The 21,636-nt window shown below is 43.0% G+C and overlaps 1 protein-coding gene across 2 annotated transcripts in view; it reads left to right on the forward strand.

Annotated features, from left to right (window-relative positions):
• Positions 1-15,337: 15,337 nt before the first annotated feature.
• ITPR2 (inositol 1,4,5-trisphosphate receptor type 2) overlaps positions 15,338-21,636 on the forward strand; it is a 405,501-nt gene continuing 399,202 nt past the window's right edge. For both annotated transcript variants that reach the window (XM_081129350.1, XM_081129351.1), the window contains exon 1: positions 15,338-15,829. In XM_081129350.1, the coding sequence (XP_080985476.1) occupies positions 15,738-15,829 (92 nt within the window). In that variant the 5' untranslated portion in view covers positions 15,338-15,737. The remainder of the gene's footprint in view (positions 15,830-21,636) is intronic.

Below are 21,636 nucleotides of genomic sequence, written 5' to 3' on the forward strand. Positions count from 1 at the left end.
CAAAGAAACAGATGCAGGCCAATGAGTGAGCTGGCCCCCGGGCCGCTGGCTCTTCCTAGCAGCCTGCCTGTCTGTCCCGCGCTGCATCCCAGGGGCGGTTGTCTTCATGACACTCTTCATTTCCCTCCCCTCCTCTGCCCTTCTACGCTTTCCTTTTCTTTTCCTTCCATTCCTTTTGCTTTGGTTTCCTTCTTTTTCTATACATTTTAAGTTTGTATAACTTCAAAAAAATTCCTATTTTTGTCTTCTTTAGAACTAATAAAACACATTTGCAAGTGTCAAGATACACTACCAAATAATACTTGATTATAAGACATTCACACACAGAGATAGAAAACATCATGCATCTATTTCAGTTGAGGATAAATTATGGAAACAAATGATAAAACATGTTTGGCTTTAATAAGTAGAAAATACTGTTCCTACAGATGCTCAATTTTATCAGTCAGCTATTTTGTGTGAAAATATTTGACACCCCTTAATCGTCATACGAACCACTCAAATCTATCTTTTCTACTCTTGTGAGTTTCTATAATTAATAATTATCTTAAAAATATAAGTTTTGGAATTTTTTGTGTATATGCTTTGGAGGGCATGTGCTATTATACTCACTGTTCATGGGTGACGGTATATGGTTTGTTTTTTTCCCCTCAAAAGACCAGTTTTCTAAACTCTCCTCCCCCTGCTAAATGCTTTCTTAATAACATACATGACAACACATCCCTATTGGAGGAAAGGAGCAGTGCAAGAAATTCAGGAGCTTGACTTGTATTGTGAAATTGAAATACAGTAGACTTTAATTTAGACTTTAATATTTTGTTCAGAAAATAAAGAAGAAAAGAACAATTTGAGTGGAGGAGGAGATTTTGCCTGCCTATCATCAGTGGGTATAGCTCCTGGCGAGAGCCTGAGAGGGGAGTTGTTCATCTGCTCTTCTCTATTTCAACAGCATCGTATCCTTAAGAGTATGAGCATGTGACTGTTCTTGATGAGATTCTGATGCTTAAAGGGTAATTCAGTTTCACCTTAGTTCTGACTTTAGAATCAATCTTTAAGCATGATGCAACTGAACTATATAATTCATAAAATCTTTAATATCAATATTTTCGTTTTCCTTAATACCTACTCAGTGTTGCATGACTTACCAAAATACGCTGGCATTTTCTAAAGGATGTCTAGGTCAAACTTCTCGAGGGCGGAAACAGTTTATTGTCACTCTTGAAAATCTACCACTTATCATAGCTCTTGGCACATAAGAGCTGTTCAATGACTATTTGCTGAATGAGTTAAATGACTGCCAGTACGTCCTATTAACTTTGAATAACCTGTTCTATTTAAAGCACTTACGATGTTAACGTCTACTTGCTTTATAAAAACATTGTCAGGTGGATGACAGCACAGTGAGTTTCATGTCTCCAAATCCTGTGTCCTGTTGGGTACAGATTGACCTGGTCATGGTGAAAAGAACACTGGGAGAAAACGAAGGCTGACGTTTTCAGCAATCTGGTGGAAGAAATGGGTGGATATTTAGAACTGGAGCAACATGAAAGCAACATACACTTTAACCAGGCTCTTGGGAAAGAATAAAAGCTATACCAGAAATAAACATGAATGGCGCCCAGTGGATGATGCCCCTGGGATGGGTGGGCTGTGTGGCAGCAGGGGTGAGACTAGAACGAATGAGCTCTCCCTCCTGCCCATATCCCTGTCTTTGGTCCAAGAACAAGGCTGACAGTAAGAAAATCTGTGAAGGAAAAAACAAGTTAGATAAACACTAAGTTGAAAGAAAATACTAATGACTACGATCAGGTGATTAAAACTCTAAGAATGCAAAGTAAAGCTAATGTAGATTTGTACTATGGCTGCCCAAATACCAACATGGTATACGTTTTCATGGGCGTGTGCATGCCTGTGTATTAAAGAAGATGGCATATGTTAAGAAATCTTAGAATCAGAGATATGAATAATTACCGAATGGCTCTAGGGGAGAATATTTCCAATGATGTAGGCATGGAGGAATTGTGACCTGTGAGTAAAATCGCATCAGAAGCGGACAGAACAGATAGTGCTAGCAAGTTTTCTTAAACTTGCTGTGGCTACTCCCTGTCCATCCCCCGGGTCACTCACAGTCATCTACACATTCTTTCAGAAATTCTACAATGCAAATATAGACTCTTAAACAGCCTACAAGGAAGTGAGCATGTGTTCAAAACCTGGCGTTGTGTTATCTCAGTTTGCACACAGACATGGGTAGGAAGTGATGTATGCGGCAGGTGTCCATCCTTTCAGGGAAATGAAAGTCTGTGAGAGGCAGCTGTGATGAGTGCAATATTTGAGGGAAAACTGGGTTTCCTCTAGTATAATCCTACTTCACTAGGAAAAATACTAAAGATTTATACAATAGTCTTAAAGCATTCTGGAGAGTAGATGCAATCTGATTTGGGAGAATTTGGGGGAGCTGAGTTGAGGTCCATATATCTGAATATCTGTTAAAAAGCTCAGATTGAAAGGGTTTAGCACTTTATCTCTCTGTCAGTACTTCTGTGTTATTTATTGCAAGGTTTATTCAATATCAGGCCTGCTCCAGTGTGATAAGCAGAGATTGTCATGGTGAACGTGGCCAAATCCTTGCTTAGCCCTAAGGCCCATAGCTAAGGGAAAATGGTAATAAGTTTAGTTGCAACACTTTCTTGGAACATGGTACCTGGAAATAAGCAGACTCCAAACACTGATAAGGTTGTCATGGAGAACTACATTCCAATCCTAAATTTGTTTCTGCCAAGAAAGGTGGATTCAAATTCTACAGGCTTCTTGAATTTTCACTTAGCACCTTGTTCTGCCAAGATGTTCTGCAAGATACCTGGAGACACCAACCCAGCAAAAACTGACTGACATGAAGCTGTATGTGCTCCACTTACGATTTCACTACAGAGAACATGATCAATGTCTTCTTAAAAACATACATTAATAGAAAAAGATAAATTAAAACATCAAAAGCAAAACACAGTTTCCTAGCATGTCTTCTGCACAGCTGAATTGAATGATTTCATTTTCCACTGCTCCTCCTTCACGCTACTATGTCAACTTAGTTTGTTTAAAAAATCTTTCTCCTAATTTCTTCTTCTGGAATTTTTCCACTAAAAGCAAATGTCATCTATTGCTGTGTTTTTTCATTTTTAAAATAATATATACTCTTTAAAAGATTAGGAAAGTAGATAAAATTACCCATAGTTTTATCATGCAAGTTTTTATTTCTAGTATATTTTTTCCTACATTTTATAACTATACTCAATAGAACTTTAATGTTGCTTTTTAAGTCAATCATTTTACATATTATTACATATTCTTTAAAAAATTTTTCAATTATAGTTTATATTCAATATTATTTTGCATTAGTCGCAGGTGTACAGCATAGTGGTTAGACAATCATACACTTTGCAAAGTGTTTGCCCCAATATTTCCAGTACCCACCTGGCACCGTACATAGTTATTACAATATTACTGACTATATCCCCTATGCTGTACTTTACATCCCCATGACTATTTTGTAACTACCAATTTTTACTTCTTAATCCCTTGCCTTTTTCACCTAGTCACCCGACCCCCTTTCCCTCTGGCAACCATCAGTCTGTTCTCTGTATCTATGAGTCTGTTTCAACTTTGTTTACTTTGTTCTTTAGATTCCACATATAACTGAAATCATATGTTTGTCTTTTTCTGACTGACTTATTTCACTTAGCATACTACCCTCTAGGTCTATCTGTTGATGGTTACTTGGGTTGCTTCCACATTTTGGTTATTGTAAATAATGCTGCAATGAACATAAAGGTGCATGTATTTTTTTCAAGTTAGTGTTTTGGGTTTCTTAGAATATATACCCAGAAGTGAAACTCTGGGTCATAAGGCAGTTTCATTTTTAATTTTCTGAAGACCCTTCATACTGTTTTCCATAGCAGCTGCACCAATCTCCATTCCCACCAACAGTGCACTAGGGTTCCCTTTTTTCCACATCCTGGACAATACTTGTTTATTGTATTATTATATATTCTTAAGAAAAATCATAGGCTACATGCCATGTCAGCTACTACAGTTTACATCAGTAGTTTGCTATTGTTCTATATTTATTTTGTTTCCAATGTTTATTATTATTAATACTATAATAAACATAATTGCAAACAAAGTATTTTTATATATAGAATTATTTCCTTAAGATATATTCCATAGTCCCATATTGCTATTTAAAATGGTTCTACAAGATATGAGATTGGTTGTTTCACTATCAATATTGGTTATACTAAAAAATATTTTTGCTAATCTGACACGAGAAATGATATCTCACTATTATGTTACTTTAGTTTCTTGCCTATAATAAAACTTTTGCTTATAATATTTGTTGTAAATTGCTTTCCCACTTTTTGTTTTCTTAATTATATTTACTAGAATTTTGACATAAAATTTAAAATTCTGTGAATTAAATTTACTTGATATTTTGCTTTGTTTTTATAATGCTATGTATTTCTAAGTTAAGAAATCTCTTATTTACAAAGTGTTAAATATTAAACTCCACTTTTAATATTGAATAATAATATATTCACCTACATTTATTTTTAAGATATCATGTGATATCCTAAAATTGTGCTAACCTGGTATTCTTCATCTAAGTAAATAATAATCTCAACCTAATTTCTTGAATAATCTTAGGTTTTCCTATTGCTTTTTGTTGCTTCCTTTATCATATATTGAGTTCTTACAAATAATCAGGCCTGGAGACTGTGGTCATGTGCCTACCTGTACAAGTAGCTGTCTCAGCCCCTCCCCATCCCCACCCCGGAGATGTTCTGCTCTGAGACTTCAAGTACAGGACACATTTCCAGGAACATGTCTGAGGAGGCCCAAGTTTCCCACCTCTTGGAGGTGTGCTCCTTTGGTGCTTTCCAGATGCGCCTAGCATTTAAATAAACACAAGCACCTTGCTTCTCTCAGTCCTTAAGATGTTTACTTGGCTTACATTTCTTCAAATGACTTCAAAAGATAGAAAAGCCCGTGGGATGCAAGCCCATCTCCAGAGCATTCACCCCAGCAGAGCATGAAACAGAAATATTATGAACAGGATTCAGGAGTATTTCCTGAATGACTTCAGCACTGGGGGTGGGTGCGAGGGAGATGCAGGAGAAGCACAGGACAGAGTTCTTGCCTTGCACAAACTAATGTTTTGGTTGGGCGTGCATCTGAAATCATACATACAAGCAAGCCCACGGTGCTGCAATTCATACTGTGTACACAAAAGAGAGGAAACCAAGGCAAACTTGGAGAAGGGGTTGGGGGTGAAAAAAAAGACTTCAGGAAGTTCTTGGATGCATCCTCCCTGGTCTTGCCCTTTTCTGAGTTACGGTGCCATTTTCTCTTTCCCCCCCTGTGTACCTTACTAATTGGGTGACCTTTGGTAAGTACCTTAACTTAGCTCTAAGTCTCAGTTTCTTTAGCTGTAAAATGGGGCTAATAATAGCAAACATTTATTTAGTCTGTTTCCATCCATTAAGAGAGGTAAAAATTTCTGAAGTAAACCTTTAAGAGCAGTCCAGAGTCCTGGGGATCTTGAAAGCTAGACTACACTTTGAGAAATCTCTCTTAATTTGAATTTTAGCAAATGATAGCAAATATTTTATGGGTGTTATTATACAATATAATATATGAAGAGTGCTCAGCAATAGAGACTCAAACATGAAAGTTATTAATGTTAGTTTCCTTCATCACAGTCCATCTCTTTTCCCTTTACCAAGAAAATAAGCGAGGCAGAAAAAGTCAAGAACCATATGATTTCACTCATATATGGCATATAAAACTGAAAGCAACAAATGAACAAATAAGAAAAACAAACAAGAAAAACTCACAGACACAGACAACAGTAAGGAGGTTCCCAGAGAGAAGAAGATTTGACTTTGGGTGGCGGGTACACAACGCAATATGCAGATAATGTATCGTAGAACTGTACACTTGTAACCTATATAAATTTATTAACCAATGTTACCCCGATAAATTTAACTGAAAAAAAAGAAATGTTCTCGCCCGGCTGGTATGGCTCAACAGATTGCATCGTCCCATGTACCAAGAGGCTGCTGGTTCGATTCCCAGTAGGGAGCGTGCAGGAGGCAGCCGATCTATGTTTCTCTATCATCAATGTTTCTCTCTCTCTCTCCCTTCCTCTCTCTGTAAAAAATCAATAAAAAACATTTACAAAAAAAAGAAAAAGAATTGCTCTCATATCTTTCCCACTGACACTTAACCAATTGGCGAGTTTGGCCTTAGTAGTCTGTTTCCTTTCATTAAGAGAGGTAAACATTTCTGAAAAACCTTTAATTGCAGTCCAGAATGCTGGGGATCTTGGAAGCTAGGCTATACTTTGAGAAATCTCTCTTAATTTGAATTTTAGGAACTGAACTGTCCAAGCTGCCCTACTTATGGTCACCGGAAGTCTGTAAGAGGCGGCAGAGAGTCCAAGTTCTGCATTACGTCTTCCCCATTGTCAGCCGGGGGACCACAAGCGTGACAGTGTGCTGTGCTCTGTCGTTAGAGGGCAGTTTGCTCTGTGGGTTTCATCTGCTCTCTTCTGTGAAGAGGTAAAAGCTGTCAGCTTGTGGAAGGAAGAGTTCCCCTGTGACACTCTGGGTGGTTTTGTAGCACCAGGCTGGAAATTTAGCCACTTTTGAGTGCTTTTTGTCTCAAAACTTGTTTTCCCTGTTATGTCTGACATTGCTGTGTTAAAGACTGGATTTTGTTCTCACAGATATTTTTAAAAATTCAAATACCTTTGACAGGGATAAACATTTCGATAATTATCAAACACTGACTACTGTCTGCTGACGGGGCTGATGTGTAAATGAAAGAGCTGTTGACGCGGAGACTGGAGACGGGCCTGGTGCTGGCTTCATCGCCAGTGTACATTCGTCAACAGGTTATGGCATCGCTCATGCTCGGTTTTCTCACGACCCTCGATATTGATTTTCTCTCCTATAATGATAACCATAAAGCTAGCCAACATTATTCAGCACTTACTTTGCGCCAGGCGTCATGCCAAGCCCTTTAAACGCATTTTCTTTTCTTCTTCCTTTTTAATCCCCACCAGAGGATATTTTTTCCATTGCTTTTCAGAGAGAGGAAGGGGAGGGAGAGAGGAGGGGGAGGGAGAGAGGGAGAGAAACGCTGATGGGAGAGAGACCAATCGATGGGCTGCCTCCCGCACTCGCCCTGCCCAGGCCAGGGATGGGGCCTGCAGCCTAGGGACGTGCCCTTGACCAGAATGGAACCTGAGACCCTTCAGGCTACAGGCCGGCGCTCTAACCACTGAGCAACCTGGCCAGAGCACTTTCTAATTTAAACCTCACAAGGACCGCGGGATGTAGGCACCATTATTGCCCTTATTTTACATGTAAGGAAAATGTGGCCTTAGAGGTGAAGTTTTTCAGTAAAGACTGGCAGAGGGTAAATTAGTGTGGTAGTAACTTAAACCAGGTCTATGAGATGCCTGTATTCTTAAATATTCTGGTATTCAGTTATGGGATTCTTTTTAGCGATTGATAAATGCTGTTCTGATATTTAGCTGGAAGCATAAAATTGTGCTTGGTAAAGAACTGTTACAAATTGAAGTAGGCAAGATTTGAAATATATATTTTTCTTGAAAATTCTCATTCTTCTCTGTTATCAAGGCTGGGCCGCGAGCAATTCAATTGCAGGTGATGTAAATATCTCTAAGAGCCTGCCACCCTATCAAATAGGTTGGAATAATATTTTAATAGGATGTTAAATTGGGAGTTTCAAGGGAGGCATAAAATACAATAAATAAGACCAAGATGCAAATTTTGAAAGAAAACATTTCAAAATCAGGGCTATAATGCTTAAAAATCCTTCTCTCAGACCAAGGGTGTAAAACAACTGGACTGTTGGGGATAAGAGAGGATTTTGTGATGATTGGAGTGAGCTGCTGCTGTGCTCTGTGACTGGCCCTGCCTCCAGTACACGGGAGAGGACCTTATGTGTGGAGGGGTGGGTGGTGGGGCTGGGAGTTGGGGGTGGGGGTGGCAATTGACTTTCCTGTCTTGTCTAGTGAAAAGAACTTCCAAGTTGCCACTTGGGAAGCTCAGTGTTTGTCCCCTGCAGGTAGGGAAACAAAGCAGACTGATGTCAGACTCTAAATTTAGAAACAGAGCTTAAGGGTCAGGAGATGGGCTGGACAGCATTTTTGGCAGGAAAATCAGATTTGCTGCTGCTTGCATATTGGCATGTGTTTCTGGTGTTTCCCAGGCTAAGGGATTGTTTCTTGTGCACCACACCCTGAAAGGAGAGCTGGTTTGGGATCATTCCTGAAATCTTGTCTACCAGACATCACTTTGACAGTGATCGAAACTGACATCATCCGCAAGGGGGCTGATGGGCATTGTGTGCTTGAGGTCAAGGTACCCGGGGAAGAACACATCATCACTCCTGTAGTATTCTGGCTGGAAATGCTTAATCTCATCTGATTATAAAGAAAGGCAAGACAAACCAAAATTGAAGAGTATCCTATAAATAAATGGCCTATATTTTTAAAAAATGTCAATGTCATTAAAGACAAAGGATGGTTGAAGAATTGGTATAGATCAAAAGAGACTGAAGAGATATGACAACTAAATGCTATATGTGTGTCTTGGAGGGAAAAATGCTGTAAAGAACACTATTTGGACAACAGTATCTATTGGAATATGGACAGCCAATTAAAGTTTTAGATCAATGTTATATTTTCTGAACTTGATAGCTGTACTGTGGATACATAAAAGAGTATCTTTGTTCTTGGGAATACATGAAGTTTTAGGAGGTAATGGGCATGAGGTATGCAACCTACACTCAGATGATTCTGAAAATAAATCACATGTGAGCAGAAAAACAATAATAAAACAAATCACTTTATAACAACATTGTAAAGTTGCTGAATTTGGGTCAGGGTTATATACTTTTTTTGGTAACCTGTAGATTGTTTCAAAATAAAAAACAAATCATTTTCTCAGCAAGGCCTTCCCACTAGCCAAGGTTTGTTTCAATCTCACCTCCCCCCACCCATGCCCACACACAACCACCCCCTTCAGAAATGCTAGTAAGCCCCACTCCAGACCTGCTCAATCAAAACCACACAGGATGGCACCCAGGGAGCTGTGTTTTAAGAAGCTCTCCAGATGGTTCTTAGACATACTTAAGTTTGAGAAGCACTGGTTTAGACTAGTCAGGACCCATGCTTAGAGTTGGGGGTGGTGCAAGCTCCATTCAGGCTGTTGTGTTAGACATGGGGAAAGGCAGACAGGTATCAGGGAGGCAACCATAGGATCTACTGCACAGCAGTGGTTGAGGATGGCTATGAGATTCCCTTCCTATATACTCCCCTATACCACCCACCACTCTCCTTCCAGCTTGTATCTGGAGGCCTCAAGTACACAGCATTTCTTAGCCCAAAATTTCACAGCAGGAAGTACAAATGATTAATGTATATATATTTGAGAACAAATCCACAGAATTTTCCATAGTGAATGTAGACGGATTATGGTGAACTGGCAGAGTTGTCCATTTTTGGCCTAGTGAGGTAGGCAGTGGTGGTAGGGCTCTTCCCTTTTCTCCATGGAGGATAGTTTGGAGGGAAACTTGTAAAGAGTGGCAGTGCCCATGAGAAGAGGCACCTGGCCTTGAATGCCCCAACTTAAGGCAGCTGGTGGGTACCTGGTATGTGAGACTTGTTGATCTGTCTGAGTAGGAAAAGGGAATTGGAAAGAGAAAGACTGATGGGATGAAGGAGACCAGTAGAGCAGCTTATATGCCCACTCTGGTGTGGTAAGGTTACATATTTGCAGGGCCTAGTGCAAAATGAAAATGCAGGCCTTTTGTTCAAAAGTGATCAAGAATTTCAAGACAGCACTGGCAAAATACCAAACCAAGCATGGGGCCCTTCTAAGCATGGGCCCTTCTAAGCATGGGCCCTTCTAAGCATGGGCCCTTCTAAGCACGGGGCCCTTCTAAGCACGGGGCCCTTCTAAGCACATGGCCCTTCTAAGCACATGGCCCTTCTAAGCACGGGGCCCTTCTAAGCACGGGGCCCTTCTAAGCATGGGCCCTTCTAAGCATGGGCCCTTCTAAGCATGGGCCCTTCTAAGCACATGGCCCTGTGCTACTGCACAGGTTGCACGACCATGATGCAGATCCTGCCTGAATCTCCGGCGGACAACAGGAGGCAGACTGGCCAGGACTCCAGCCAAGTGGGTGGTCTGGCCGTGGGGTGCACTGTCAGTGGCCGAGCTAAGGGGGTTTGAACGAAATGAGGCCAGGGCCAGCTCTCCCACTTCAAGGAACTGTGCACTGCAGAGGTCCTTCAGAGCTATACAAACCTCACCCATATGCCCACCAAAGAATCAACTTTTGTCACCTACCTGACAAGAAGGCCTCTGCAACTTGCTTGGGCCAGACGAGCAACAGTTGTCAAGAGAGGACTGAAATCACACACCCAGTTAGAATGATATGTTTGCCCGTTTCATCCTGATCTAACTTTCCTATCCCAACCCCCAGGGAGCTCAAATGTGAAGATGTGGGGGCAGGAGTAAAAGAATAGACCACTCTCCTTCCTCATGGCTGTCCATTGACCTGAGGAGGTCTACAAGAGAGGAGACAAACATTTTAAACTGGATTGAACTGGTGTGTGTGTGTGTGTGTGTGTGTGTGTGTGTTGTGTGTGTTTAACAACTGAAAATAACTAAATCCAAGGGCTGTCCTTAAAATATCATTAAGGAAAGAACATGTAGATTTCGTTATTGCAAGGGAGTGAGTTAAAAACCCATATTATATTTGTGCCTCATGAAGCAGACTGCTCATTAAACCAGTTCTACATTAAAAATTGTATTTATTACAAGGCAGAGGAGTGAGGACAGTGATTCACAAAAGACTCAGTTGACAGACAACAGATAACAAACCCTTTCACTTCCAGTATTGATCTGAGCATATCCAACTGAACACGGAATATAAATTATTCTGAAAACACCTCTGATGGAAGAACTCTTTACTGGAACCTTATTTTTAATATAGTCAATCCTTTGGGAATAAACATTTTAAATATTACGCTCTGCTCTTTTTATTACGTCTCCCTATACATTTTTTAGGGCAATGGTGACTAGGGCTTTTGCACAGGAGACTCTTTGAATACCATTTGGTTGAACCAATGTTCATGACAATTACTATTGTCACCATTAGAGGTAATAAAAATATTTAAGAATTCAAAAATTCTGCATTAGTTATTTATTTCATTTATCTACCAAATGTTTATTGAAGTCCTAAATGAGTACTGCTAGACCCATGAGAGATAAAACATAATTTGGATACTGATCTCATTCTCGGGGTGCTTCTCTTTTGGTGAGGCTCAAGATGTACAGAAATAACAAGAAGTCAAGGTGCAAAGTGTTGAGAGGTACCTTGAAATGGATATGCTCTTAGATTAGGTAAATGGGCTCCTGCTCTGGACCTTGAGTTCTGGACAAAGGGGCCATGCCCACAAGGAGTCTGAACTTCCTTCCACTTCTAGACTATATCTGGGTATTTGAGATCACAGAATTTCATGCACAAACGGCCCCAACCCACCTTCTCAAGTGCACTGCACAGCTGGTATGCATGGGGTGGTCCAAGGCCTGAGCAGATGACGGCTGTTGGCAGTGACTGTGGACAGGAAGAACTTGTAAGAGGGCCAACTCTCCCTGCACTACCTTGAACACTTTCTTAGCTTAGTTTGCAACTTTTAGTATTTATACTGTTACAAGTGCCTCCAATTACTCTTGCCCTGTGGACCCACGAACGTTAGGGGCAGAGTGGCCTGGCTAGGGGTCTTTGGGAGAAAGGGAAACTTGGCCTTGGCAGTATCTGGGAAGCCCCACTGGGGAAGTGGAGCTCGGGCATGAGGAGGCGGGAGACGGGAAGGAGGAAGAGGAATTTCTGGGACGGGGACCATCACACTCAAAGGCATGGGGACTAGAAGTGTCAGCCTGTATGTGGGAAGTCTGGCTTTTCATTAGATCAGGACTGGAAGAGTGAAAACTAAGGTTATAAAAGGAGAAGGAGACCAGACCTTGGACAGCGTGGAGCTAGGTCACGGTGAAGTGTCACGTATTCTCCACACAGGAGAATCCATTTAGATGGACTGATGTTCACAACAGCTGGCACACACAGCAGCAGATTAGAACCTTTGAACTGCCTTCTGTAGGCAACGGGGTGTCACTGTAAGTCTGAGCGGTTCTGAGCATGCCAGCTCTGTGAGGAGCGTTCTGGCCTGCCGCGAGGATGGCGAGTCTGGAAGACCGGAAAGATGGACATCAATGAGCAGGGAACAGGACAGAACAGCAAGGATAGCAGGGGGGTAAAGAAGAGACATTTTCGAGACAATAGAAAGGAAGAGAAAGGAATGAAAAGTGACTGCAAGACTTTGTGCCTGGATTCTTAAGAGGTTGGTGATGCCATTTGATGAAAAAGATGATTTTTATTGGAAGATGGAACATTTTGTTAACAGTTTGAAGGCAGAGCTGACAGAATTGCTGATAGAATGTGGGGTGTGAGAGAAAGGAGTTAAAAATGATTCCAAGAATAGTCAATAATATTGTAATAACTATATATGGTGCCAGGTGGGCACTTGAATTATCAGAGGGTACACATTGTAAAGTACATGATTGGCTAACCACTATGCTGTACACCTGAAATTAATACAAAATAGTATTGAATGTAAAATGTAATTGAAAAATGAAATTTAAATGCAAAAAACGACTCCAACGTTTCTGAGCTGAGCAAAAGTAAGGATAGAGTTGCTATAATAGCTAAGGCTGGGAAGAGCATTTTAAGGAGGTTTGGCTGCTGTGGAAGGAGCCTTTTGTGGCTGGTGGACCATCTTTGCCATGTCAACACAGAAGTGTGACCCGATCCAATCGTCAGAATATAGTGGACACCTCACTGGGTAGGACTGAGGCTAGAAGGAGGAAAGACATTGGATTAGGGTACATGGCTTGAAGTTTGCACCTGTTCATTAGCCATTAGCATAAACAATCACCCACTTGTTTTGTAATATGTTGTCCACAGATAGGTTGTGCCTAGAGGAGACAAAGAAAAACACTCATGATGTTGATCAATAATTGTTGAACATCCATTGGATAAATAGCATAGGACTGTGCAATAGGAGGAAGAATAGAATGTAATCCATGGATCTCGTTAATAAACAGGAACCTTTATTTCCAGGGTCATCATCTTGTTCTGACTTAAGTCCCCCCCCCCCCCCTTTTAATATGTTTTTATTGATTTCAGAGACAGGAAGGGTGAGGGACAGAGAGAAGCATCATTGATGAGAGTCACTGATGGGCTGCCTCCTGCACGCCCCCTACTGGGGGTTGAGCCCACAACCTGGGCATGTGCCCACACCCGGAGTCAAACCCTGATCTCCTGGCTCATGGGTTGACACCCAACCACTGAGCCATGCCGGCAGGGCATGACTTAAGTTTTTAAAATAGGTCATATGTCCAATGTCTTGGAGGCTCCCAAAAGTAATATGTGTGTAAACAGAGGAGGGATTCTATCATATAACAGGTATATCTAAGTTGCTAAGTAACCTTTTCCAAAGGAAAACACAGAAGTAAAGAGAGATCTGTCAGCTTTATGGTAGGACAATGACTGGGTCTATTTTATCCAACATGTACAGGCTTTGTGCTGGCATTTCCTGGATTCTGAGTCTAACGCTCTATTCTCTATCCCCTAGGCTTTCTAAACACAAACATTTGAATATTAAGCTTATTCTTTCATATTCCATTATGTGATTAGAGGTCTCAACCAAAACCATTTTTAAACTGTAAGGCATTCTTGAACTGTAAATTACAATTTTGGCCAGTTGCACAATTTGGCACACACCCCTCTGCACGCCCTGAGTTTCTTCGCTTTTCTGCAAACTTTGCCCAGAAGGGATTACTTAGGTCGCAGTTCTTTGGCTGGGAAATGTCCTAACCACCACCCAGAGTTTGCCCTTTCTGGGTCTTCCAGAAAGGCAGGGGCAAAAGGCTTCTAAAATGATGTTATAAGGTGGGGGCTACAAAAATAACAGAGAAGGTGTGGAAATGTGTCCAGTGACTGGTTTCATTAGGACTGCTAGAGCTTTAAGAGCCAGCAGCTTTATTTAAAAAATTTTAATTTTCAATTACAGTTAACATTCAGTATTATTTTACATTAGTTTCAGGTGTAGAGCACAGGGGTTAGACAATCATATACTTTACAGTGCTCCCATGGTATTTCCAGTACCCACCTGGCCCCATACGTCGTTATTACCATAACACTGATCCCATTCCCTATGCTGCACTTTACACCCCCTGACTATTTCGTAACTGCCAATCTGTACTTAATCCCTTCACCTCTCTCACCTGCCCCACAGGCCCCGCTCCTCTCCGAAAACCATCACGCTGTGCAATGTATCGATGAGCCTGATTCGGTTTTGCTCGTTTATTTTGCTCTTTAGATTCCACAGATAAGTGAAATCATATGGTATTTGTCTTTCTCAAGAGTCAGCAGCTTCAAAAGTAAAGAAATGAAGACCGTTACTGAGACAGAAGCAGTGGGCTCGGGGGCGGAAGGTCAGACCTGGGCTTGGGGTCTGCAGCGGGAGGCGCGGTCCCGGAGGCTGAAGGGACGGGCCCGCCACCCGCGGGCTCCGAAAGCTGCGGGCTCGGCCCAGCGCGTTTCCCTCCGCGGAGGCTCGGCCCCGCCTGGACAGCCGCGGGCAGGTCAAGTTTCACCGAGGCCAGAGGCTTGAGACAAGAGCCAGAACTACAGACTCCAAATAGAGACCCTTCCTTCCTCCCTCCCTCTCTCCGTTTGTGATGTATTTATTTTTTATTTCTGTTTTCCCCCTGTATTTCAGGAAACACCAAATCGCCCTGCCCCCCCTCCCCCCGCTCGTCCTTTACCGCGGCGGGCGCTCCCGCCTCCCTCGCGTCCTCCCCCTCCGCCAGTTCGCACCCTCACCGCCCACTTTCAAGCTGGGGGAAAGCGTCTCGATCCCGCCACCCCTCACCCGCACCCCCGGCCCAGCCTCTCCTGGGCGGCTGTCCCGAGCGACCTCCCCGGCTCGGCGCCCCCGCGGCCCCTCCAGCGCTTCCCGGGCTCCGGCCGCGCGCCCGCCGGGCCGCCACCGCCGGGCCTCCCGGGTGGCCCGGCCTCCCCGGGGCCGCTCCGCCCCGGCCCGGCCCAGCTCCGCCCCCGTCCGCTGCTTCCTGATTGGCCTCCCAATGGGCACCACCACCTGGTCCAAAAATTCCCCGGAGGGCACCTAGAGGCTCCGCGACCGCCCGCGTCCCGGCGGCTGTGACGGCCGCGGCGGGGCGCACAGAAGGGAGGGGGCTCCGAGGGGGAGGAGGGGCAGAGGTGCCGGGGAGAAAACTTCAGAAAGGAACAGGAAACCTGCCGGGGAGGCGGCCGCCGCGGCTCTCGGGGCCCCCGGGCTGCGCACGTCGCGGGGCGTCGCGGCCGTGGCCCGCTTGGCCGCTGGCTGGCTGCCCCGGCGGGCGCTGAGCCGACCTCGCTCTGTCCGGCGGTGCGCTCCGCAGCCGGAGCGGGCGCCGCGGCCGTGCGCTCCGCTCCGCCCGTGCCGCGCGGCTCCCTCGAGAGGCGGCGAGGGCGCGGAGAAGAGGAAGGACGCCTCCTTTGGAGCATGAAGCAGTATGTCTGATAAAATGTCCAGCTTCCTCTACATAGGGGACATCGTGTCCCTGTACGCGGAGGGCTCGGTCAACGGCTTCATCAGCACCTTGGGGTAAGCCGGGGGCGGGCTGGGCCGCGCCGTCGTCCCCCGCGAGCTCCCGCAGCGCCCCGCGCGCCGCCGCGCCCTCGCTCCCGCTCCCGCCGAGCGCGGCCCGGCCGCCGGCAGCGCGGTGCGCGCGGCTCGCTGGCGCGCAGGAAGCGGCCCCGAGAGGCACGATTTTCTCAGCAACTTCACAATCTCCGACCCAGAGACACATCCGAAAAGGAGGAAGTGATTCAGAAGCCCCGAGCCGGGCCCGGCGAAGAAGTCTCCGCCGGCTTCTGCTCGGTGGTTTTGATCGCGGCGCTTGTTTTCTTTTAAAGGTGCAGCCGCGCACCCCCTCGCCGCGTCTTTCCTCGCCGCGGCTCTCCACCCGCGCCTCCCGGGGCCGCGTCGGTCAGGGCTGGCGATGCAAGTCCGCGCGCCGCCTGGGGCGTGCAAGTCAGGCGGAGTGGCGAGCCGGAGTGTGGCTTTGCCCCGCGGGAGCAGCAGCCCGAGCCCTGTGCGCTTAAGTAATTTCCTTTTGTCCTTGCCAAACGGGGACTCGCCCCGCCGCCCGGGGCAGCGCGGGGCCCTCGGGGCGCCGAGACCCTCCGGGGTGCTGTCGGCCTCCTGGTGCTGGAGCTCAGATCTCCTTTCTCCACTGCGCGGGCCTCGGCCCCCTGAACTGATGACCCCCTCCTGGAGCCCAGCAAGCGCAGTGCTCTTGAGATTCGAGTTGATTTATGAATGGGGGACACACACACACACACACACACGTGAGTGTGCCCGATGGTTAAGTAGGACTTCCTTGATTACTACCAGTATTCTCTCTGTCTTGATTGAGAATATCAGGTCGCCGTTTAAATGCACGCTGCAACCCATTTCGAGGTGCATATATTTTTTGGTTACCTTGTGGTCTCAGCATGCAGACTGCCAGTCTTGGAGAATTCAGGCTGCGGAACTGGTGTTTCTCCTCGTGGCTGGGTCACTGTGTTCTGCTGTTAGGTTTTAGGTTCTGTGACTTCGCATGCATGCCCCCGGAGTGTGACTTCCAGCCATGTTATCACGGAGTGGTGCCTGCTCTGCAGGGGATGTGGAAGTCACCAGAACTTCCAGTTTCTGTTATTTGTGCATCCTCCCACCCATGGGTGAAAAAAGGAAGGTGGGTTTAATTTAATCCCTTTAAGATCAATGTTATTTATTTGTGAAGCTGAAGCCTGGGGGGAAAAAACCAAACAAACATGGCCAGTGCTTAGGCTGGGTTTGTAAGTCTTGAGCTACCATTTGTTTCTGAGAGAATTCATAGTATAGGTTCAGTTTTTGGGCCCCCCACCAACAACATTTTGCAGATGAACTGTTACCCTCCATAGACTCCATACCTGTGGCAGTTAAGCAGGGGGTTCTTCAGGGTCAGGGTGCTTGGGGTCAAATCCTGGCTGCTCCACTTGTAAACCATATAACCTGGGGTAAGTTACGTAATCGCTCTGTTTCTCAGTTTCCTCACGTTTAAAAAAACCCCAAAAACCCAAAAACTGAGAACACTAATGGTTTCTGCCTCAGAGGGTTGTGGTAAGGTCGAAGTTAATATATGTAAGGTGCTTAGCATGGTACCTGTCAGTTAATAAGCACTTATATAAAGCGTTAACTATTGTAACCATGAGCAATAGTTACAGTTGTGGACAAGACAATAGAAAGGGTTAGGAATAGAAAGGGTTGTAAAACCTAGACAAACAGAAGGTCGTGTTTTTATAGCGTATGGGTAACTTTGCGAGGAGGGCTCTGGATGGGAAATCAGGAGGCTACAACTTTAGCAGTTGTGGAGTCTGGGCTACTCATTTTAGAGACACAGAAACTGGGGGGAAGAGAATCAAAGAGACCTACCTGAGAAACAGAGGACATTAATGCCAAAGCTGGAACTGGACCCTGTCTCCAGATTCCCACTCAAGTGCTAGCTTTTTGGTTGCATGTCCTAATCTTTAAGCCTTGAGTGGAAAAATAAACTTGACCTTTTCATATAGCACATACTTTTGTATAAATATTTCTTATTTGTTTTCAGGAGTTCTTGCTGGTGTTTTGAAAACTAGGTTTCCTTAGACTGTGTTTGTGCAGTATTATTTTCTGTTAACAAACCGAGCCTTGTAGAGGATGACAAAACCTTTGTGTAGCTGCCTCTAAGGTGAGGGAGGGTCTTTGGAAATGCTGCTATAGGTGAAGCTTGGTGTTTCGATTGGATATTCTTTTGTCTGAACCTGTGGCACCTCATCGCCCTCAGACTTTCAGGGGTTATAAGGCCCTCGGAAGTGTGTGTCTCTGCCTCTTGAAATGTTGTCTAGGCAGAGTAGCATCATCTACTGTATTCACTTAGAACACAATCGGTAGAGATTTATTTTGCAAGTTGATTTTAGGGCTGTGACATTAAAGCAGCATGGTAGTTACAGTTTTTCATTATATTGTTGTAGGGTCATCATTTATACACTTTCTGTATCAAAGACAGAGTGCGTGCTTCTAGTTGAATTTCCTTGCTCTTCTGTTAGTTGAAGGTCTTGTCCTAGGCCTGCTGCTAATTGGCCATGTGACCTTGTTCTTGTCATTTATTCTCTTTTTGTACCAGTTTGTCTTTGGAGACTAAGGAGAGTATAAGCTGTGCCCACCCCCCTGGGGTATTATAAAATTGAATGAAAGAGACAGAAATGAAAGAGTATAGTTTTTTGTTTTTGTTTTTAAGTTGCTAGGAAAATCCACATTATGCTTATATATTTGTGGCCTTTAAATTTCTTCAAAAGGTGTGTGAATTGTTTAAGCGAATCAGGAGCTGGATTGGAGGTGTTGGTATTGTATCTGGTCAAAATAGTTTATTCCACTTAATATTAAGAACTCAGTGGAAGAACTAAAAATTAGGTGTACAATTTCTGATTTCTGGTTTAGCTCTTTATTTGACACTTTGGACAGCTGCAGGATGTTTTTTTGTTTTTTTTTTTTTTTTTAAATTCAACTTAGGGTAGTTAATGAGAACTGAGTTTACACAGCATTTCAAGGTAATTAATAATATTTTTCTGCCAATACATTTTGCCTGATTTTTGACATTTACGGTGAAAATAAATTTGGGAGGATATACGCTGTTATTATTTAGCTTTGGGAATTTTTCCAATTAGGTAACACATTTTTCAGCTGAAAAAAATCACCGAGTTTCACTATATTAGAGTTTTCAGGCCCTTCTTAGAGGCCATTTCCAACTGAAAGTGTGGAAGGGTTTTCTTAGGTTCTGTGACACAGTTTGTAAGTCTGATTTCCTAGTCTGTGAGAAATTAGAATGCCTCAGTTGCAAAGATTTGCATTTGCCTTTTTTTCTCCAGTTATTCTTTAACCAGGATTTCCCTGGTGGTTCTGAATCCTGAATTGTTGCAAACTGAAGTATTATACTCCCAGTGTGTGTAGGTGCAACTGGGACCTGTTATGTACTTTCCAACTTAATTTTTCATCCAAACATCTATTTTGGAAACACTTATATTGACTTAAGGAAAGCTGCTTTAAATCTTCTTGAATGAAGATGGTAAATATATTTAAAATAAGTGACTTTTTTGCTACTGGTACATTTTAGGGCTCTAGTTTTTATTTTTTATTTAAAAAGGGAATTTTGGAATGCACTATACAATTTGGAATGTAGTACTAATTGTTCCTTTCCCCTTCCTCCATTTTCTTTATACTGAGATTTACTTACCTGGTTGTTGTGACATCAGGCACTTCATATTTCTGGGTACATCAGTTTGATCAATGATCAGGTACCACACAGTGGGAATGAACATAGCAGAATTCCCAGGATGGGTGCGATCATAGAAGAAGTGAAAGGTATATAATTCCTTCATTGTCTATTCTCTGCAAGGTTGACATGTTAGTAAATGACAAGTGTGCATATATGTATTGGTGTGTGTGTGTATATGTCAGTGTGTCTATATTTGTATGTTAAGTGATTGCTGCCTTTGGCTTGAAGTTTTTTCTCAGAATCTACCAAGAATCAACACCTGCTAAAGTCTCAGAAAAGTATTAGGTGACCACACATGGAGGCAGTGAGTGCAAAGCATCCTAATAGTCCCATGAGGCGGAAGAAGGCTTTGGTCAATCGCATATGCAACGGTGGTCCCATAAGATAATAATGGAGCTGAAAATTTTCTGTCACCTAGTGACTTCTTAACCGTGGTAACGTCTTAATGCAGAACATTACTCGTGTTTGTGGTGATGCTGGTGTGAAGAACCCTGTAGCGCAGTCAGTTGTATAAAAGTATAGTACCTGCGATTATGGTCGTAGGTAGACCATCTAGGTTTGTGGAAGTGCAGCCTGTGATGTTTGCATGGGGAAATCACCTAAGGGCTCATTTCTCAGAAAGTATCCTCGTGTCAAGAGGTGCATGACTGTAGTCTCTTAGCCCGGGAGAGTGGGGCCCTTCGTTTTTTACTTCCTGCTTGATTTTGGCCAATTCAGTGACCTTTTCAGTTCCTTTGTTTCCATGTTCAGAAATGGACATCAGGTCGGGTGGTGGTGGGTCACACAGTTTATAATTCTGACTTAATTCCTTAGATGAACAAAACTGTGTAAATGGTGACATTTTATTCTCAATTATAGTTCCTTGAATTTCCATGCTTGGTCTTTTTCCTGCTTAAACTTTTTTATGTTTAAATGCTTACAGATGTGATTTATTATCGTCTCTTTGTTTTACACAATTATGCTGCTGTTATAGTTTTAAAGATCTCTTCATAGGGCTGATCACTGGAGTCACAGATGAATCAAGGAATGGTTATAGCCAACTTTTATCTTTGCATAATATGTAAATTATCTTTAGTATCTTCCAAATAGAACCCTTCCAAGTAACAGCCATTATCTCCTGCTAAAACTAGGTATATAAACTCAGCTTTGTTTTGACTAAGGCATACGTTATTGTGATAAAAACATCTAAAAATCCATTGGATGTTTGCATGCGTGTTTAGTGGGGAGGAAGAATACTGAGTTGTTTTGGGAAGTCTAAGGGTTAGTAGTGTCATGTTGTGGAACCTGAAATCGCCTTGAGTACAAAGAGTTTCTAAAGTGGTGAACATAAAGTCTATTTTTAAGCTGAAGGGTGACTATTTCTTAAACTCAAGTCATTCCATAAATAACATTGCAGCTTTTGGACCCTCTCTTGGAGAGCTCAGTCAGGTAAACAACTCCTCCCTCTTCAGGTGCTCCTCATCTTGGCTTTGGTGGAATAGCATTCAGAGGCAATTCTTGGCCTCATTCTAGGTTTAACAAACTTTTTTTTTTGTTGTTTTTTTTTTTGGCATAGGTAGCAATTTTAGTAATCACATTTTTCCTTTGGAGCTGTTCTTATACAGAATATAGACAGAGTACCATAGACTCAAACTTTAAAACTTAAATTCTAGGCACAGGGTGTGGCTTCATATGTAAATATAAAAGAAGAAATAACAGTGGACTTTTATGACAGATTTAGAGCATAATAACAGAATAAACTTTACTCTTTTTTATATCAGAATTTGGTCAAGAAATCACAAGATTACAATCAAAGTAGTGAAACTTTAGTGATCATTCATTCACTCATTTATCTATTTAATGTATAAAACTGAGCCTTTCCAATATATTGGTAATTTTTTGTGATTATCTTTCTATTCTCATGCAGATTTAGGTGGGAAAGTTTTTAATATATGCCTTTAGAAAACCATAAATCTAGTTAAAAATATATAAAATAAGATACATGGAAAATAGGGGAAGAAAATTCAATAGTGTTGACACTGCATGGTGAATGGGTGGGTGATTTTAATTTTTATATCTTTTATACTTCCTTTATTCT

Source organism: Miniopterus schreibersii (genome assembly GCF_964146895.1).
Source record: "Miniopterus schreibersii genome assembly, chromosome: 2".
Classification (NCBI taxonomy): Eukaryota; Metazoa; Chordata; class Mammalia; order Chiroptera; family Miniopteridae; genus Miniopterus; species Miniopterus schreibersii.